The 18,217-nt window shown below is 46.4% G+C and overlaps 1 protein-coding gene across 1 annotated transcript; it reads left to right on the top strand.

Moving 5' to 3' along the window:
* The first annotated feature begins 111 nt into the window (after positions 1-111).
* LOC145797200 (ankyrin repeat-containing protein BDA1-like) lies at positions 112-16,785 on the top strand. The gene is made up of 2 exons (XM_082883793.1): positions 112-1,866; positions 15,608-16,785. Exons 1-2 carry the CDS (start codon positions 1,207-1,209, stop codon positions 16,478-16,480), a joined length of 1,533 nt encoding a protein of 510 aa, XP_082739919.1. The 5' UTR covers positions 112-1,206; the 3' UTR covers positions 16,481-16,785.
* Positions 16,786-18,217: the final 1,432 nt, after the last annotated feature.

The raw sequence follows: 18,217 nt of genomic DNA, 5'->3' as shown, positions 1-18,217 counted from the left end.
TCAAATTAGTTTATCACATTTATTTGCAAAACAAAAATGAAGGACAAATATTATTTAAAAAATGTCCATTTTTAAAAAAGTTATATTTCTAAATGTTATGTTCCATTTAACTTTTTTTTTTTTTTAATATTCCATTAAGTCTTGTTTAAAGTAATATGACCAAATCATAAATTGCAAATGCACTTTCAAAACATAGGCATCCGAAAGATCCATTAGGCAAGGTGACTCCCTCTCCCCCATTCCTTTTTCTAATTGCAGCAAAGGGCATGAACTGTCTTCTCCAAAGAGCTAGGGCCAACAATCTTATTCAGGGTATCGCAATCGGCTCCAAAGGTCTTGTAATCTCTCATCTCCAATTCGTCGATGATACTATACTTTTTTTCCAATTTTAGCCTACAAGAACTCCTTGCCCTAGAGTCATCAGATCCACTTTATTTTTTTATATAAATAATTTGCAGGTTGTACTGTTCGGATCATATCGTAAGAGAATCCGTGATTAACGTCGCATTCCCAAGACAAGTTGTGCTCTTATTAGTTTTGCCAATTTGTGATCTATAATCAGTCACTAGGCATCATTTCACCATTTCACCATGGGCCAAAAATAGGAAAAATTATTAGGTAGCTTTGGGTACCACGTGAAATGCTCCCTCCAATTATTAAATACAGATGCTCTTGTAATTCTTTCATCACCCAACACTAATGGCTCCTTTTGACAACATCACATTTTAGTTTAAAATTTAAAAAATTATTAAAAAAGTTAAAAAATACAACAACAAAAAAAATTGAAGATTCATTTTCATTCATTCTACGTTTTATATATTTTTTTTGTAAAAAATAAAAAAAGTCAATCCAAACATTAATTTTATTTTTCAAATTTGATAAAAGAATTAGTGAAAGATGGGAGATATTTACATTATATAAAAAAGTTTGGACAAATTACACCAATAATTTTTATAATTTGCCTTTTTATTATTATTATTATTTTTTTTTTTTTGTCCCTATATTTTTAATTGGATTGATTTTTATCATTAATTTTTTTTCCAACATACATTGATTTGTATTTCCGAAATTATAAAAGGTAATCACTTTCCTCCTTCTCAGCACTACACTGCACTACTTTAAGTATAATTTCCAGTGTCTTAGTCTTAGAAGTTAGAATCACAAAGCAATCCTCGTTTGAGTGCTATATTCTTAGTCACAAGTGTCATGGATAACGAACAGGTTCCACAAAGGTGGATGGAGGCTGCAAAAGCAGGAGATATCAGTCTCCTGTACGGGTGTATACAAGGCTACCCAAAAATTTTGGATAGTATAGATGAGATACCTTTTGTTGATACTCCTTTACACATAGCTGCTTCAGAGGGACAGGCCCATTTCGCTTTAGAAATGATGAGATTAATGCCATCATTTGGTAAGAAGTTGAACCCACAAGGGCTAAGCCCCTTGGGCTTGGCTTTGCAAAGGAGGGAAGGCCTAAGCAACTTGCAAAATATGGGAGGGCTAACCCCGGAGGAGCGGGATTTGCTAAATAGGATCACTTCGACTATAAGACGGCTCATAAATTTTGACAAGGAGCTCATACGAGTCAAAGGAAGGGAAAGCTTCACCCCTTTGCACTACGTAGCTGAAAAAGGCGACTTTGATCTTTTGGCTGAATTTCTATGTGCTTGTCCGAAATCAATAATGGACCGAACAATTCGCGATGAGACTGCACTGCACATTGCTGTGAAAAACTCAAAGCCAGAAGCTTTTGAAGTGCTGTTGGGATGCCTTTGCAGGATCCGAGAACATCATGATGTGCTACGCTGGAAAGATGATGAAGGCAACACCCTGCTGCATATTGCGGTATCCACTTCACAAACTCAGGTTTGCTATCTATCTATTCTTTGGTTTTCATTATAGTATTTAGGCTTGTTTCTTTCCCGTATATAAGGGCTGGATATAATATATAATACAAAAGGGGGCATATGAAATACCATCCCTCGTGGTGGTATTGTATATCTTCCAACGTCGGATATAACTCATATTTCATTCAAAGATAAAAAATAATTTCTTCTCTTATTTCATCCTATATCGTATCTTAACTAAAGATAATATAAGTGACCTTTCAGTATATATAATCCATTTCATACCCTATAATATATATTATATCACATTCTTATCCTTAAGTATTACATATGCTTCTCAAACCTTTATATCTGATCCGAACAATCAAAGGGGGCCTTAGTTGATAATGTGTTTAGCTCTATTGGTGTTTCTTCATATTTATTGGTAACAATGGGTAGGAACTCTTTCTATATATTTTATAATATTTTATACATAAATAGATTTTTCCGCTACATTTTTACATCTATACTATCTATCTATACTATTATATTTTATATTATAGTTACATGATTAGTGTAAAATCCGTACTAGACACGATAGATCAATTAATATATTTAGATACTAAACAATAATAAAATCTTATGAAGTTTAAGGGAAATAACGTGATAGTGGAGTAAGGGAAAAATATTTACAGAACTGTAATATATTACAAAAATTAATAATTATAATTATAATTTTTTTATTAGTTTATAATTAATTTACACTGACACAATGTCAGTGTAATTGTCCCTAAAATATATCTTTTATGACAAATCTTATCATGTAAAATGTTTGGTCAGAATTTTTTTTATGTTTTTTGATCAGCAAAACTAAAACTTACTACACTAGTTTATTATCTTCATAGTTTTTATTTTATTAGTTACGCTGTGTTTAATTGGGAGATTTGAGGAGGGATTTGGAAAGAAAAAGGGAAAAGTTAGGTAAAATGTGAATAAAATATATTTACATTTCACCTAATTTCACATACCTTTTCCCTTTCCCTTTCTCTTTCCAAATTCATCCTCAAATCCCCCAACCAAACACAACATTAACGTTTTATTGATATTGGATATTTGTAAATATGTAGTACACATCGATGTACATCCATGTAGTTTACTCAATATAACTTTGTTTAAAATAAGATTTCTTTATATAATCAAAATCAATATATTATATGGGTGCCACATCCTACCCTTGTGGTGCACGTGTATTCAGTTGAACAAAACTCCAAAATAAGTTTTTGGGAAGAACTAAAATGTGTGGTCTGTAGATATGGGAAAGTGGAGCAGCTATGACAAATTTCAATAATTATGGGAAAGTGGATCAGCTATGACAAATTTCAATAATTATTACAATATATAAGAGTTTTAAAAATTAAATTTTTTTATTTTTAAAAATATAAATTTTGTTGTAAAAAATATTTTAAGAACTAATTTCAATTGTTACGAGAATAGTCTTAAAAGGTAGTCTCGAAAAGTCAAAAAATAAGTTTTTAGAGATAATTTTGAAAATATCACTAATGGCAAGGGCTTTTTCAGGCTTTTTTGGCTATTTTAGCCACAAAAAACAAAATAGGCTATTTTAGCCATAACAAACAAAACATCACATCCAACCTATAATCATTACATTCTTCTCTCACAAAAAAAGTCAAAAAAGCCAAAAAGCCAAAAAGCACTTCCCAAACCAAGCTTTTTAGCCCAGGCTAAAATAGCCAAAAAAGCCAAAAAGTCAAAAAGCCAACCCACTTCCCAAACGGAGGCTTAGTCTCAAAAAGATCTATTTTTTTAGGCAAAACTTTTGGTCCCAAAAGATTAGTTATTCATTACAAATGTCTAATTTTGTCGCTAAAAATAAAATAATAACACTTTTGGCGATAAAAATATTTTGTCTCTAAAAAGTGATTTTATTCCTAAATTTTTATATCTAAAACTTTAATATCTTGTAGTGATTATGAAATTACTATAACATTTTTTTTCCATGTACACGTAACAGTAAAAGGATGTGCTCTGTTTTTAATTATAATATGTTATACTATTATGAATGATATTTGACATGGATAGGCCCACAAGGCATACGGCCCACAGTAAACCACCCCAAACCCATCGCTTGGGACCAATGGCATAACCCGGTTGGCAAAGCCCAGGACAGCTGGAGGCCATCTAGACATGGAGGGCCAATGGCATTTGGGCACATGGCAGGTGGGACACGGGCCACATCAGCAGACAAAGATCTGCAGAGTTATTATCACAACACATCACCATTAATGCATCCCATCACAGCATTTATTACGACAGCACCCCCCCGCCGGAACAGAGCCTCCATCACCCTGAACAAGGTAAGCTACGGCACAGGCTTTCGGCGAAGGAAAGCACATCACAAGAGACAGGAAAAATGATAACTAAAGAATATAAGCAAGGATAGGAGGACAAGAATAAGGTTAAGCTATCTCTCTCTCTCGATCTCTCTCTACACAGTTTTTCTCCTACTCTACTAATTCTCACACTGGAGGGTTCACTGGGGGACTACCCCGTTCCCCTCTGGGCTTGCATGCAGGTCACTTGACGGAGTCATCACCCTGAGCCAGAGTCTGAAGAGCCTGGACCGGTCCGACCCATCCACCCGGGAAGCAGAAACTTATAACCCTATCAGTTGGCGCCGTCTGTGGGAACTTAGTGGTTTATTCGTGCGCTAGTTGTGTTCACTACCGCCGGAGCCCTCCCTTCTCACCATCACCTTCCCCTCTTGCCCGTCCAGGTGTATGGTCACGACTAGGTCCATGGCTTCTCACCACAACGCCGCCGATCACCAAACAGATCCTTCCCACCCAACCAACCCACCACAATACATCATCGAACTCACCAACAGCATCAACCGCATGGCCGAACAAAACCAGGCCCTGATCAATGCGTTACTCCAAAGAAACCCCCCCGTTCCACCTCCAAACATTCCACCCAACCAAGGAACAACCCCAGGCCATACTGCTCCACAACCCCCTTCGCCTAACCCAGAAGGTTCGCAGCTCCTTCCTCCCCAACATGAAAACCTACCACCTCCACCTCCACACCCGCCAGTCGCAGCACTGACCCCTGAGGGGGAAGCTAGCAGTGTCCAGCCTCCATTGGCCGACCATGGCGACAACATTCCCCTCTGGGACGCTGAAATCCGAGCTATGAAACTCCAATTACAAGGCGTCATGCAAAACATTCAGCACAAGCCCTCAGCCACCACCAACTCGCCTTTTGTTGCCTCCATCCGCGACAAACCATTGCCTGCCAAGTTCAAGATGCCTACCATTGACTCCTTCGATGGCACGACAAACCCAGTCGACCATCTGGAAACCTACCGCACCCTCATGGTCCTCCATGCCTTCCCTGACGAGATCATGTGCCGAGCTTTTCCAGTGACACTAAAGGGATCAGCTCGGCTGTGGTTTAGCCAGCTACCGGCGGACTCCGTCTCCACCTTTCAACACCTCAGTGACTCCTTCCTGAGCCATTTTATTGGAGCCCAGCGTCAGAGGCGCCCAGCCACCCAGCTCCTTAACATTCGTCAGACCGAGGGGGAGTCGCTCCGCAGCTTTGTCACCCGCTTCAACACCGAAGCCCTTCAAGTAGCGGAGAATGACGACAAGGTCATCCTCACCGCCTTTATAGCCGGCCTGCGGTCGTCTGATTTCCTTTTCTCCCTCTCCAAAAACCCTCCAACCACCATGGCAGCTCTACTGTCCAAAGCCCAGAGATACATGAATGTTGAAGATTCCCTGGCCGCTTGGCAAGAGCCGACTCCTAAAAATCCGACTCCCAGAGAAAAGAGGAAAGACTCCGAGCCCAGAACCGCCCAGTATAATAGCCAAACACCCCACTATAATGACCGCCCCCCCCGAACCGACCGGTCGACTCCAACCCGACCGCCCGGTCGGTTCGAGCGATACACCCCTCTCAACTCCCCCATGGAGCACGTCCTCAATCAGATCCAGCGGGACTACCCCCTCAAAAGGCCCCTACCGTCCCGAAACCCCTCCACCCGGAAAGATCAGTCCAAATACTGCCGCTTCCACCAAGACCATGGCCATACCACCGACGAGTGCATTAACCTCAAAGACCAGATCGAGACCTTCATCCGCCAGGGCCGCCTCATCCGATTCACAGACCCCCGTCCCCCACAGAGACAAAGAACTGACCATCCCAGGAACAATCGCCGACGCACACCACCCCGCAATCAAGCCCCACCAAACGAAGGCCACGATCGCCCCCCACCACAGCCTCGGCCTCCGGGCAATCCCTCTCCACCAGTCGGAGAAATCAGAGTCATTTCGAGGGGCCTTGCTTGCGGGGGGCCATCCCGCTCGGCTCAGAAGGCAGAACTCAGAAAAATCAGGCAAGGCTCAGACAAAGCAGTGGCGACGGTGGACCGACCTCCCAAACAGTCAAAACAATGGATCGAACCTATCACCTTCACCGATACCGACTGTGCAGGAGTCCGTTACCCACATGATGACCCCCTTGTCATTTCCGCCATCCTCTCCAACTACAAAGTCAGACGAGTCCTCATAGACAACGGCAGCTCCTCAGACATCATCTTCCTCAATTGCTTCCGCCAACTCAAGATTGGGGAAGAGAGCTTGTCCCCTCTCCAAACCCCTCTGGTCGGCTTCACCGGCGACCGAGTGACCTCCATCGGCTCCATCGATCTGCCTATCACCATCGGCGAGCACCCGCGGCAGACCACTAAGCTGCTCACCTTCCTTGTGGTCGACTGCCCCTCCGCTTACAACATTATCCTTGGCCGCACAGCCCTAAATGCCTTCCAAGCCATCACTTCCACATATCATCTGGCCATGAAATTTTCCACCGATCTCGGCGTCGGAACTGTCAAAGGCGAACAAACCATGGCCAGGGAGTGTTATGTCGCCTCGCTCAAAGAAGTCAAGCTAAAAGAGGCCATGATCATCGAAGGGCTTGACGTCCGAGACGAAGATGAGCTGGTCAGAGGTGAACCTGTAGAGGAACTTGTTGAAGTCAACATCGACCCCACAAACCCAATCAGAACCGCCAGGATCGGCAGCCAATTACCCGCCAAGGCCGACCTTACTGCTCTCTTAACCGAGCACAGAGATGTCTTCGCCTGGACCCACTCTGACATGCCAGGCATCGACCCCTCCTTCATAACCCATCGCCTCAGCATCGAACCCCATTTTCGACCCCACCGCCAGAAACAACGCATTTTCCATCCGGAGCGCAACACCCTTATAGCCGCCGAAGTTGACAAACTCCTCGAGGCCCAATTCATCAAAAGCGTGGACTATCCTCGATGGCTGTCCAACGTGGTCCTCGTCCGCAAACACAATGGCAGGTGGCGACTCTGTGTCGACTACTCTGACCTGAACCGAGCTTGTCCCAAAGACAGCTACCCCCTTCCCCGCATAGATCTGCTGGTCGACGCCACAGCCGGTCATCAAATGTTCAGCTTCATGGATGCCTTCTCTGGATACAACCAAATCTTGATGCACACATCTGACCAGGAGCACACATCATTTATTACCGACCGAGGTACCTACCACTACTGTGTAATGCCGTTCGGATTGAAGAATGCTGGGGCCACTTATCAGCGGCTGGTTAACACCATTTTCCATCACCAAATAGGCCGGAATATGGAAGTCTACGTCGACGACATGCTAGTCAAAAGCAAGTACTCCTCCGATCACCTTACTGATTTACGTGAGACCTTCGCCACCTTGCGCAAATACCAGATGAAGCTCAACCCAGAGAAGTGCGCCTTCGGCGTAGGGTCTGGCAAATTTTTGGGCTTTATGGTCAGTCAGCGCGGCATCGAGGCTAACCCTGAGAAGATCAAGGCTTTAGTCGAGATGCAGTCACCGAGGACGATCAAAGAAGTTCAGAGGCTCACCGGCCGAGTGGCGGCCCTTAACCGCTTCATATCCCGCGCGACAGATAAGTGCTTGCCCTTCTTCAAAGTTCTTCGGCAGACTTTTGAATGGACAGCTGAATCCGAGGAGGCCTTCCAACAGTTAAAACAATGCATGGCCAACCCCCCCTTCTCTCCCAGGCAATCACGGGCGAACCCCTCTTTCTCTACCTAGCAGTATCAGGAACCGCAGTCAGTGCAGCTCTCCTTCGAGAAGATGGCTCGGTCCAACGACCGGTCTATTAAATTAGCCGAGCTCTCAAGGGCGCGGAGCAGAACTACCCCTTGCTGGAAAAACTGTCTCTGGCCTTGGTCGTTGCCTCTAGACGACTCCGCCCATACTTCCAAGCCCACTCCATAGTGGTCCTCACCGACCAGCCCCTGAAGAAAGTCATGCAGCAACCAGAACTCTCAGGCAGACTGATGCAGTGGTCCGTAGAACTCAGCCAGTTTGACATATCTTATCGCCCTCGGACAGCAATCAAGGGGCAGGCTGTAGCTGACTTCATCATAGAGTTCACCAGGCCAACCCCAACCACCACACCTCCGCCCCTATCAGCTCCAACAGAGCCAGAAGATCCTCATTCTTGGACTCTCAATGTTGACGGGTGGTCCCGAAGAGAAGGAAGCGGTGCCGGCCTCATCCTCACCTCTCCTGAGGGCGGCCACTTCAAATGTGCCCTCCGTTTCCTGTTTGAAGCAACCAACAATGAAGCCGAGTACGAGGCACTAATAGCAGGACTCCACCTTGCCAAGGACATAGGGGTCAGCCACCTCCGAGTTTTCAGCGACTCCCAACTCGTCGTCGGTCAGATGATGGGGGACTTTGACGCCAAGGACGATACGATGCGAGCTTACAGAGACCTGGCACTCCCCCTTGCTCGCCTCTTCACTACCTTCCACATCAGGCATATTCCTCGGGCAGAAAACTCCAAAGCAGATGAGATGGCTCAATTGGCTTCGGCTGACCATCCCACCCTCAGCCATGATGTCCGCGTTGAATATCTACACCACCCGGCCGTTTCACCCGATCTGCAAGCCATACAGTGCATTCAAAATGAACCTATCCCTTGGGTGTCCGACATCCTCCTATTCTTGACCACAGGAGCACTCCCAGATGACCAGCTGCAGGCTTCCAAAGTCCGATCCCGCGCCTCCAATTACGTCCTTATCGACGATATATTGTACAAACGCGGCTTCTCCCGGCCATATCTACGGTGCCTCAATCCAGCGCAAGCAACTTACGTAATGCAGGAGATCCATGAGGGGATTTGTGACAATCACTCAGGAGGCAGGTCCCTTGCCCAGAAGATACTCCGTACTGGGTACTTTTGGCCCACTCTCAATCAGGATGCGACCGACTTCGTGCTCAAATGCGATAAATGTCAACGCTTCGCCAACATTCCTCACGCCCCTCCCACAGAGTTGATCACACTCTACAGCCCTTATCCGTTTGCCAAGTGGGGGATCGACCTGGTCGGTCCGCTTCCCACCGGTCGAGGTCAGACCAAGTTCGCAATCGTTGCTATTGATTACTTCACCAAATGGGTCGAGGCTGAACCCCTTGCCACAATCACCGAGCAGAACACCACCAGGTTTATCTGGCAATCGATCATTTGCCGATTTGGCATCCCTCAAGCCATCATCTCTGACAATGGCAAACAATTCGATAACGCGAAGTACAGAAAATTTTGTGCAGATCTCCAGATCCAACCGTGCTTCTCCTCCCCCAGTCACCCCCAAGCAAACGGCCAAGTTGAGGTCACCAACCGTTCCCTCCTGAAAATCATCAAAACCAAGCTCGAAGCTGCTAAAGGCCTTTGGGCTGAGGAACTGCCAAATGTACTCTGGGCTTACCGAACCACTGCTCGCACTCCCACTGGTGAAACCCCTTTTCGCTTAACATATGGCGCTGAGGCGGTTATTCCGGTAGAAGTCGGTTTTCCCACTCCCAGGATTTTACATCCGGATCTGGCCGCAGCCGACGAACTCCACCGAACAGACCTGGACCTCGTCGAAGAGCTCAGAGAGACCGCTGCCATCAGATTGGCTTCGTACCAGCAGAAAATGAGAACACACTACAACCGCCGAGTTCGACCACGAGAGTTCTCCGTGGGGGACCTTGTCTTGCGAGAAGTGACTCTTGCCACAAAGAATCCAACCGAGGGCAAACTGGTAGCCAAATGGGAGGGGCCCTACGTTGTGAAAGCCCGACCACGACCAGGCACTTACCGACTTCAAGACATGGAAGGCCGAGACCTGCCCCATCCCTGGAATGCAGAACATTTGAAGCGTTACTACCAATAAGTTCATATTTTGTATTGTCAACATTGTTGTATTCCCCTTTCCATACATAATGTAAATCCCGACTGATGGCCTCGGTTTTCGTAATTTAATTGTTTCTATGTGGCCCCGTTAACTTTTCCACTTGCAGCACTTCAAAAGCCTCGGCCAGACCGAGCCCTTCAAAAGCCTCAGCCAAACTGAGCACTTCAAAAGCCTCGGCCAGACCGAGCACTTCAAAAGCCTCGGCCAGACCGAGCCCTTCAAAAGCCTCAGCCGGACTGAGCACTTCAAAAGCCTCGGCCAGACCGAACACCTCAAAAGCCTCGGCCAGACCGAGCCCTTCAAAAGCCTCAGCCAAACTGAGCACTTCAAAAGCCTCGGCCAGACCGAGCACTTCAAAAGCTTCGGCCAAACCAAGCCCTTCAAAAGCCTCAGCCGGACTGAGCACTTCAAAAGCCTCGGCCAGACCGAGCACCTCAAAAGCCTCGGCCAAACCGAGCACTTCAAAAGCCTCGGCCAGACTGAGCACTTCAAAAGCCTCGGCCAGACCGAGCACTTCAAAAGCCTCGGCCAGACCGAGCCCTTCAAAAGCCTCAGCCGGACGGAGCACTTCAAAAGCCTCGGCCAGACCGAGCACTTCAAAAGCCTCGGCCAGACCGAGCCCTTCAAAAGCCTCGGCCGGACTGAGCACTTCAAAAGCCTCGTCCAGACCGAGCACTTCAAAAGCCTCGGCCAGACCGAGCACTTCATAAGCCTCGGCCAGACCGAGCACTTCAAAAGCCTCGGCCAGACCGAGCACTTCGAAGGCCTTTGCCAGACCAAGCACTTCGAAGGTCCCTGCCAGACTGAGCACTTCAAAAGCCTCGGCCAGACCGAGCACTTCAAAAGCCTCGGCCAGACCGAGCACTTCAAAAGCCTCGGCCAGACCGAGCACTTCATAAGCCTCGGCCAGACCGAGCACTTCAAAAGCCTCGGCCAGACCGAGCACTTCGAAGGCCTCTGCCAGACCAAGCACTTCGAAGGTCCCTGCCAGACTGAGCACTTCAAAAGCCTCAGCCTGACTGAACACTTCAACGCCCAGCAGCACCACATTTTCAACACTTAGTCACATTCTGAAGCTTCTTCACAGTTCTAGGATCACGTCTTGCCAACTCGTTAGTTACAATACAACCGAGTTAAATCCTCCATATACTCTCACGTATTTCATCTAATGATCAGATTATTTGCCAACTAGTTAGTTACAATTTACAACCTGCCTCCTACTTCACTTTTTCCATTATCTTTTCAATTTTCATACAACTCCAATCGCACTCCGCAAAATAAACATTTCATTCATGATGTTTAACTTTCACATTACACGATCTTTTTATTGACCCAATCTTTTTGACCAGTTTTAATCACAACATTTCACTCACACTGGCAGCATAAGCAAAATACACAAAATTCAACTGGCTATACATTCATCCATTACAATTAAATAATCTTTGTACACAACTTCATTACAGTTAAATTCTCCATACCTTCATTTATTCCTTTACAATGTGTTTACAACCAAAAAAAAAAAACAAACCACAGAGCACGTCCAGATCTTCTTCTCCTTGGCTACTCTTCCTCGCTGGATACTAGATCCTCTTCTTCAACGCCTTCGTCCAGGGGGGTCTGGGCCACATCATCCTCGCCTATTGTCACACTACTCAGGTCCAAGTTTGGGAACAGCTCCTCAGCTCTACGCTTGAACATTTTCCAACCGCTGTCCCAAAACTCGGCCATTTCGTGCTTATAGAAGTCGGAATGCTGGAAGCTTTCAATCAACTCTGATTCCGTCCTACCCCCAGCCGTCTTCCTTGATGGGCCCACCTCCCCAGGCTCTTGACCAGCCAGACTCCTGGCGACGGCAGCATCCACCACCACCTGGAATTCGGGGGACCCTTTATATTGCTCCACTGCCGCGACGCATAGATCAGGGTAGGCCGCCTTTTCAGACGCCGCCTTCGCCCTCTCCTCGTCCAGCTCCCTTTGCAGGGCCCCCCTTTCAGCAGCCGCCGTCGCTCTCTCCTCTTCCATCCCCTTCCTCAGACTCTCCAGCTCCGTCGCCACCTTTGCTTTCTCCATCTCCCATTCCCTCAGAAGCCTCCCCTTGTCCTCCTCTGCTCTGGCGCGCTCCTCCCCCAGCTCCTTCAACAGGTCTCCAATTCTGGAGTCCGCTTCATCCTTTTGCCTGACCAGCTCTTCATTGCTGGTCATAGCCTCTTCGTGCCGCTCGACTGCCACGGCGCAGGCCCTCTTAGACTCTTCCAACTTTTTCTGTTCACCAGCCAGTTGGAACTCCAGCGACACAACCTTACGGCGTGTGTCCTCCAGTTCCAACTTGACTGCTGACAGATCGGCATAGGCAGTCTCCCAGTCGGCACTGTCCTTCCTCAATTTGGCCAACTGGGTCCTGGCCTCCTCAGCCTTCAACTTGGCGGCCCCAGCTTTCCTAAGAAGAGCCCCCCGCCAAGGTGGTTACCTCCATTTGGGCGGAGCATAACCCCCTCAGCAGGTCGGCCTCACTATACCCAGATGCCGCGTGCAGAGCTCCCTCATCCACAATCTTCACCAGGCGGTCGGCTCCCGCCCTGGCTGGACCTTCTTCTCCCTCCAACCTTCCAACTACCGCGCGCGCATGATAAATCGCCGTAGCCACACGAACCCCTCCTTCCTGGGGGTCAGGCCTCCTCTGGACCTGTTCCCTCCCGCTCGGCGCCGCCTCACCCACCCCAGCCTCCACTTGTACTGGTGGAGCCATCTCCACAACCTCCACCGTTGGGATGATCTCCACCACCTCTGGGGCGTCTTTTGCCGCAGGGACCTCCGCATCCGTTGGGGCCACCTTCGCCCTCTTGACCCCAGACTCCTCTGCAGCCTCCTCTGGGGCTCCCCTCTTCTTCTTCTCCTTCTTTTTCTTCAGAGCCGCCACCGCCTCTCTGGCCTTTTCTTTTACAGGGTCTACAGGCGGCGGTCGCGGCTCAAAGTTGCTTAAGTCTTTTTCCCCCAACGGCCTGGGGCTCGGTCGGATCCTCCCCCGCGAGATCGGTTCAGGCGGTCGGTCCCTCTGCGCCTCTATCAACTTCGCAGCCTTGGCCATAACGGCTCGATCCTCTACCTCCTGTGCTCTTCTCCTCTCCTCCAACTCTGCCCGGCCGAGGTCTCCACCTTTCGGCTGCGGTCCCAGCCCCGCCTCAAACAGTGCAGACGGCTGGACAAGATCGTCCCATCTGGCTTTCTCTCTCTCTTTCCACTCCCTCACTCTCTTCACCCTTTCTTCCGCCACCGCCCCCAGCCTAGACTCCATCGACCGAGTTGGCACCTTCCAGATGGTGCGCACCCCTATCCCCCCATTAATTGACACGAAGAACCACCGTAGCCGCCACCCCTTGATCGACGTAGGCAGACCTGCCACCAACTCCCTGCCCATCACCGTCTGTAAGGTGACCCAAGTCTCTTGCTGCCCCGACGCTTTGTAACATGAGAAGAACTCGTCGATCGTCATGGCCCCCCCTCCATTCGCCTTAGGCCACGCACTCGCACAGGCCATCAGAATTTTCCACGCATTGGGCATCAACTGCCCCGGCGCTACCTCCAGGCGGTTTAGCACGTCAACCACCACTTGAGGCAATGGCAGCCTCAGCCCCCCTTTCAGCGCCTCCTCGTACAGGGAAAACTCCCCTGGCTTCACCATAGACGGCCTTTCCTCTGGTGTTGGCAGCCGTAAATCTACCTCCGCCGGAATCTGGTACCGCTCCCTAATCGCCTCCAAATCCGCCACCGTGAGTATGGATTTGTCCGCCTTAGTGTGCTACTGCTCCGACTCCACCTGGTTTAGTGGCTTTGGGGCCAATATCAAGGCCGACACCTCCGTCCTGTACTGCGCTGCTAACTCCTCCCCATCATCATCCCCCAACGGGTCCACCCTCACATTAACTACTTCTTTTTGTGCCATTTCTAGGGCTTGCTCACAAAACACTTCTGACGCAGACGCAAGGAAGTTAAGAGAATACTACACAGATATGTCGCACGCCGTGAAGGAGTTAACACTTGGATATTTTGAGTTTTTGTACAAAGGTAGGTGAAACGCATTATACCCAAAACCTACGGTTTTACCCGTATTCCATGGATCCACATTAATTTTCGTCCGTTTCAAAACCTTTCAAATCAACCGCCAAAACCGCCTTTTCAAAACCCCCCGTGACCTATCGTTTCATTTTCTGCTCCAACGCTTCATTTCCCCCCACGATACTGCCACGTATGTGGCCACGATGCACTGTCCCCTCCCCTTACCCTGTCCTTTCCATTTTCACATCAGCACATTTTTGAGCCCCGCGCCGTCCTGGTCGGCACGCCTCACGGTCGACCCCTCCCGCTTGGCCACCCTCGCGGTCGGCACGCCTCACGGACGACCCCTCCCGCTCAGCCACCCTCGCGGTCGGCACGCCTCACGGTCGACCCCTCCCGCTCGGCCACCCTCGCGGTCGGCACGCCTCACGGTCGACCCCTCCCGCTCGGCCACCCTCGCGGTCGGCACGCCTCACGGTCGACCCCTCCTACCCGGCCACCCTCACGGTCAGTTCCTCCCGCCCAGTCACCCTTGCGGTCGGCACACCTTCCAGTCGGCCTCTCCACTCGTTTCACACTTCTCTTCCTTCTTACTATTCCCTTCGTTGGTCTAAAGCTGCACTCGGAAATAGGGGACTACTGACATGGATAGGCCCACAAGGCATACGGCCCACAGTAAACCACCCCAAACCCATCGCTTGGGACCAATGGCATAACCCGATTGGCAAAGCCCAGGACAGCTGGAGGCCATCTAGACATGGAGGGCCAATGGCATTTGGGCACATGGCAGGTGGGACACAGGCCACATCAGCAGACAAAGATCTGCAGAGTTATTATCACAACACATCACCATTAATGCATCCCATCACAGCATTTATTACGACAGCACCCCGCCGAAACAGAGCCTTCATCACCCTGAACAAGGTAAGCTACGGCATAGGCTTTCGGCGAAGGAAAGCACGTCACAAGAGACAGGAAAAATGATAACTAAAGAATATAAGCAAGGATAGGAGGACAAGAATAAGGTTAAGCTATCTCTCTCTCTCGATCTCTCTTTACACAGTTTTTCTCCTACTCTACTAATTCTCACACTGGAGGGTTCACTGGGGGACTACCCCGTTCCCCTCTGGGCTTGCATGCAGGTCACTTGACGGAGTCATCACCCTGAGCCAGAGTCTGAAGAGCCTGGACCGGTCCGACCCATCCACCCGGGAAGCAGAAACTTATAACCCTATCAATATTATACATACATACAAAAATAAATATATAAATATATATATAATTAATTTTTATATCATTAAACACAAACGTAACATTAGAGTCACTTATTTTCATGTCATGTCTAGTTATAAAGAATGTGTCATGTAGTGATCTCTCGATTGTATATTGTAATTTTATATTAATTAACGATTTTGTATACATTTCTCTTACGCAGATTGTGAAATCTTTACTTAAGATGAAGAATGTGGACAAAAACGCAAAGAATTTGGCTGGCCGAACAGCACTTGACATTGCGATTGCTAATCCTGGTGAGACAGAAATTACGAAAGTTTTAGACCATGCAGGAGCTTCAAAAAGTGCATCACTTCCTGCGGAGTGTAGTTTTGCTACATTTGTTAGGTTGCCACAAAGTGGAATTGAAGTTCTTGCCCGCCAAAAGTTTTATCAAGAAAGAGAATTGACAATGGAGATGCGGAATGCAATACTGGTTGTAGCTGTTCTAATTGCAACGGCTACTTTTCAAGCTATGCTTAGCCCCCCTGGTGGAGTAGTAAGAGGAGGAACTGGGGACAACAATAATCAGCTTACCACCAACGAAAACAATATTAACGCCACTATCTTGTCCACAACCACCAACAACAACCTTATTCCTACTAATAACGTCAGTTATATTAACGCCACCATATTCACCAACACCACCACCACCAACCCCACCGCCACAGTGGATCCTTCCAAACAAGTTTTATTAAAATCTCTTGACGGAAAAACAGGTTTTACATACGGATCTTTCTTCACAACTTTTTATTTGCTGAACACAGCATGCTTTCTTGCTTCAATCACGACGATTATATTTATCCTCCAGTTAACAATTTTTAGTGCGTTATTGTACTTGTCCCTACTCTTTATGATCCTGAGCTATGGAATATCATTCGTAATCATATCACCGTCGTCCTTTTATGCTAGAACTTTTTTCTTTATATCATATGCTTTTGCGTTGGTTCATATCTCGTGGGAAGTTTATGAAATCTTTTTCTACTCACAGTATCGACGCCTTCAGATGCTACTCGAGTTGTTAGAAAGGTCATGACGTAGGACAATCCGCTCAAGATTTTCTATATATATGTATATATATTATGCTTCTACTTTTGTTTTGTTTTATCTTTATTAGCCTAAGAATAAGATGCTTTGAAGGTTTGGTGTGTGGTGGTGGTGCTATTTATTTATTTTTCTTTCGCTTTTAGGGCATATCTCGCCTTCATTTTTTCTGTTTTTGGTCTTGAAGGTTTTGCGATTTCTGTGTAGAAGTTTAAGCAAATGTCTGTTTAGATTTATATTCTACTACATTGCATATGGCTTCATCCTATTGATATGTACTACTCTCTTTGTATTTTATTGTCTATTGTTTTGTTTTATTAGCTTTCACAGTGTTCCCCCCCCTCCGCCCCCCCAAAAAAAAAAAATTAGCTTTTATTGTTTCAACGCAATGTTTGGAACTGTTTGATAAATGCAATTTGGTCTCCCAAGACCGGGGTATTTTCATTCGCATAAAATACGGTGGTGTTACATGCACCAATTAATGTACACACTAATGTATCAATTAGTATTATAATATTATTACTGACCCCACCTATTATACAAATTACAAATATCCAAAATCTATAAAATTATGCCACATCATCGGTTAGTATACTAGTATGTACATTAATTGGTACATATAGCATTATTTCATAAAATAAGATAGAATAATACTATATGTGCCAATTAATGTACTAACTAGTGCACTAAGAGATGATGTCACATAGTTTTAGAGGTTTTAGATATTTGTAATTTGTATAATAAGTGGAGTCAGTAATAATGATATAACATTAATTGGTATACTAATGTATACACTAATTAGCGCATGTAGCACCACCGAATAAGATATGAGCCTTATTAATTATCTGAAAAAATATTAAATTCATTTATAGTTTTGTTTAACATTTCCCATACTGTAGCTTGACTTTTTCGCGCCCCTCTTTCGGAAGTTTGAATAAGCCTTTATAGTTCGGACTCTACCTGTGATTCTGAATTTGATTTCACAAGTGTCATGTGAAATAGTGAAAACACAAAAAGAGTTCAAATCTGACAATTCTTTTTGGAAAATCAATGTTTGAATCAAATGCCAAAAATAGACTTCTTTGCCAGATTTACAGAGTCGCCACCTGAATATTTTGTTTTGGGAAATTTAGGAAACCCATGACTCGTGCCGAATGCCACTTATTCGTCATCACCAAGATTGTCTCGGTTCGGGAACTTAGGTACGATAGGGGAAGGTCATGAATGCATTTGAGCACCACCGCTCGCCCGATCAAAGATTGGCTTTTACTAATCATGATGCAATTCTTATTCACATTATATGCTCTTGTTCCGATTATTAGGCTACCTTTACTATGTGATGCATACAAGTATAGACTAATTTTGCAAATATTGAATACTTGATTTATGTTTGTTTTGAAAAACGAAAGTGCTTTGAATATGTACCACTTGAAAAAGTGATCGCATATGAACATTATTCAAATTATTCCAATTTAAGCAAATAGCCTTCATCCACAGGCATTCAAGCAGTTTATCAATTAAGCATTTAGTCTCATGGCAAGCGTGCTAGACATAGCAACAATCACACTTATGCAACGTGCTAAAGCATAAAAACTTACCTCGTACTCCAAGCTAAAAGAGAAACTAGTTAGAAAAATACATGATCCTAACTATGCAATATGGTTAATGCAACACATACAATATGCAATTAAATAGGCTCGGCTACTAATATGGCATATGAATCAATTTG

Source organism: Camellia sinensis, chromosome 8 (assembly GCF_055761805.1).
Source record: "Camellia sinensis isolate YWXY chromosome 8, ASM5576180v1, whole genome shotgun sequence".
Taxonomy (NCBI): domain Eukaryota; kingdom Viridiplantae; phylum Streptophyta; class Magnoliopsida; order Ericales; family Theaceae; genus Camellia; species Camellia sinensis.
This window is presented reverse-complemented; position numbering and strand designations above follow the sequence as displayed.

Bases quoted from the DNA above. Each gene is read 5' to 3' on its own strand.
- LOC145797200 (XM_082883793.1), top strand. From the start codon at position 1,207: ATGGATAACGAACAGGTTCCACAAAGGTGGATGGAGGCTGCAAAAGCA. The intron at 1,867-15,607 runs GTTTGCTATCTA...TCTCTTACGCAG, and splicing joins TATCCACTTCACAAACTCAG to ATTGTGAAATCTTTACTTAA.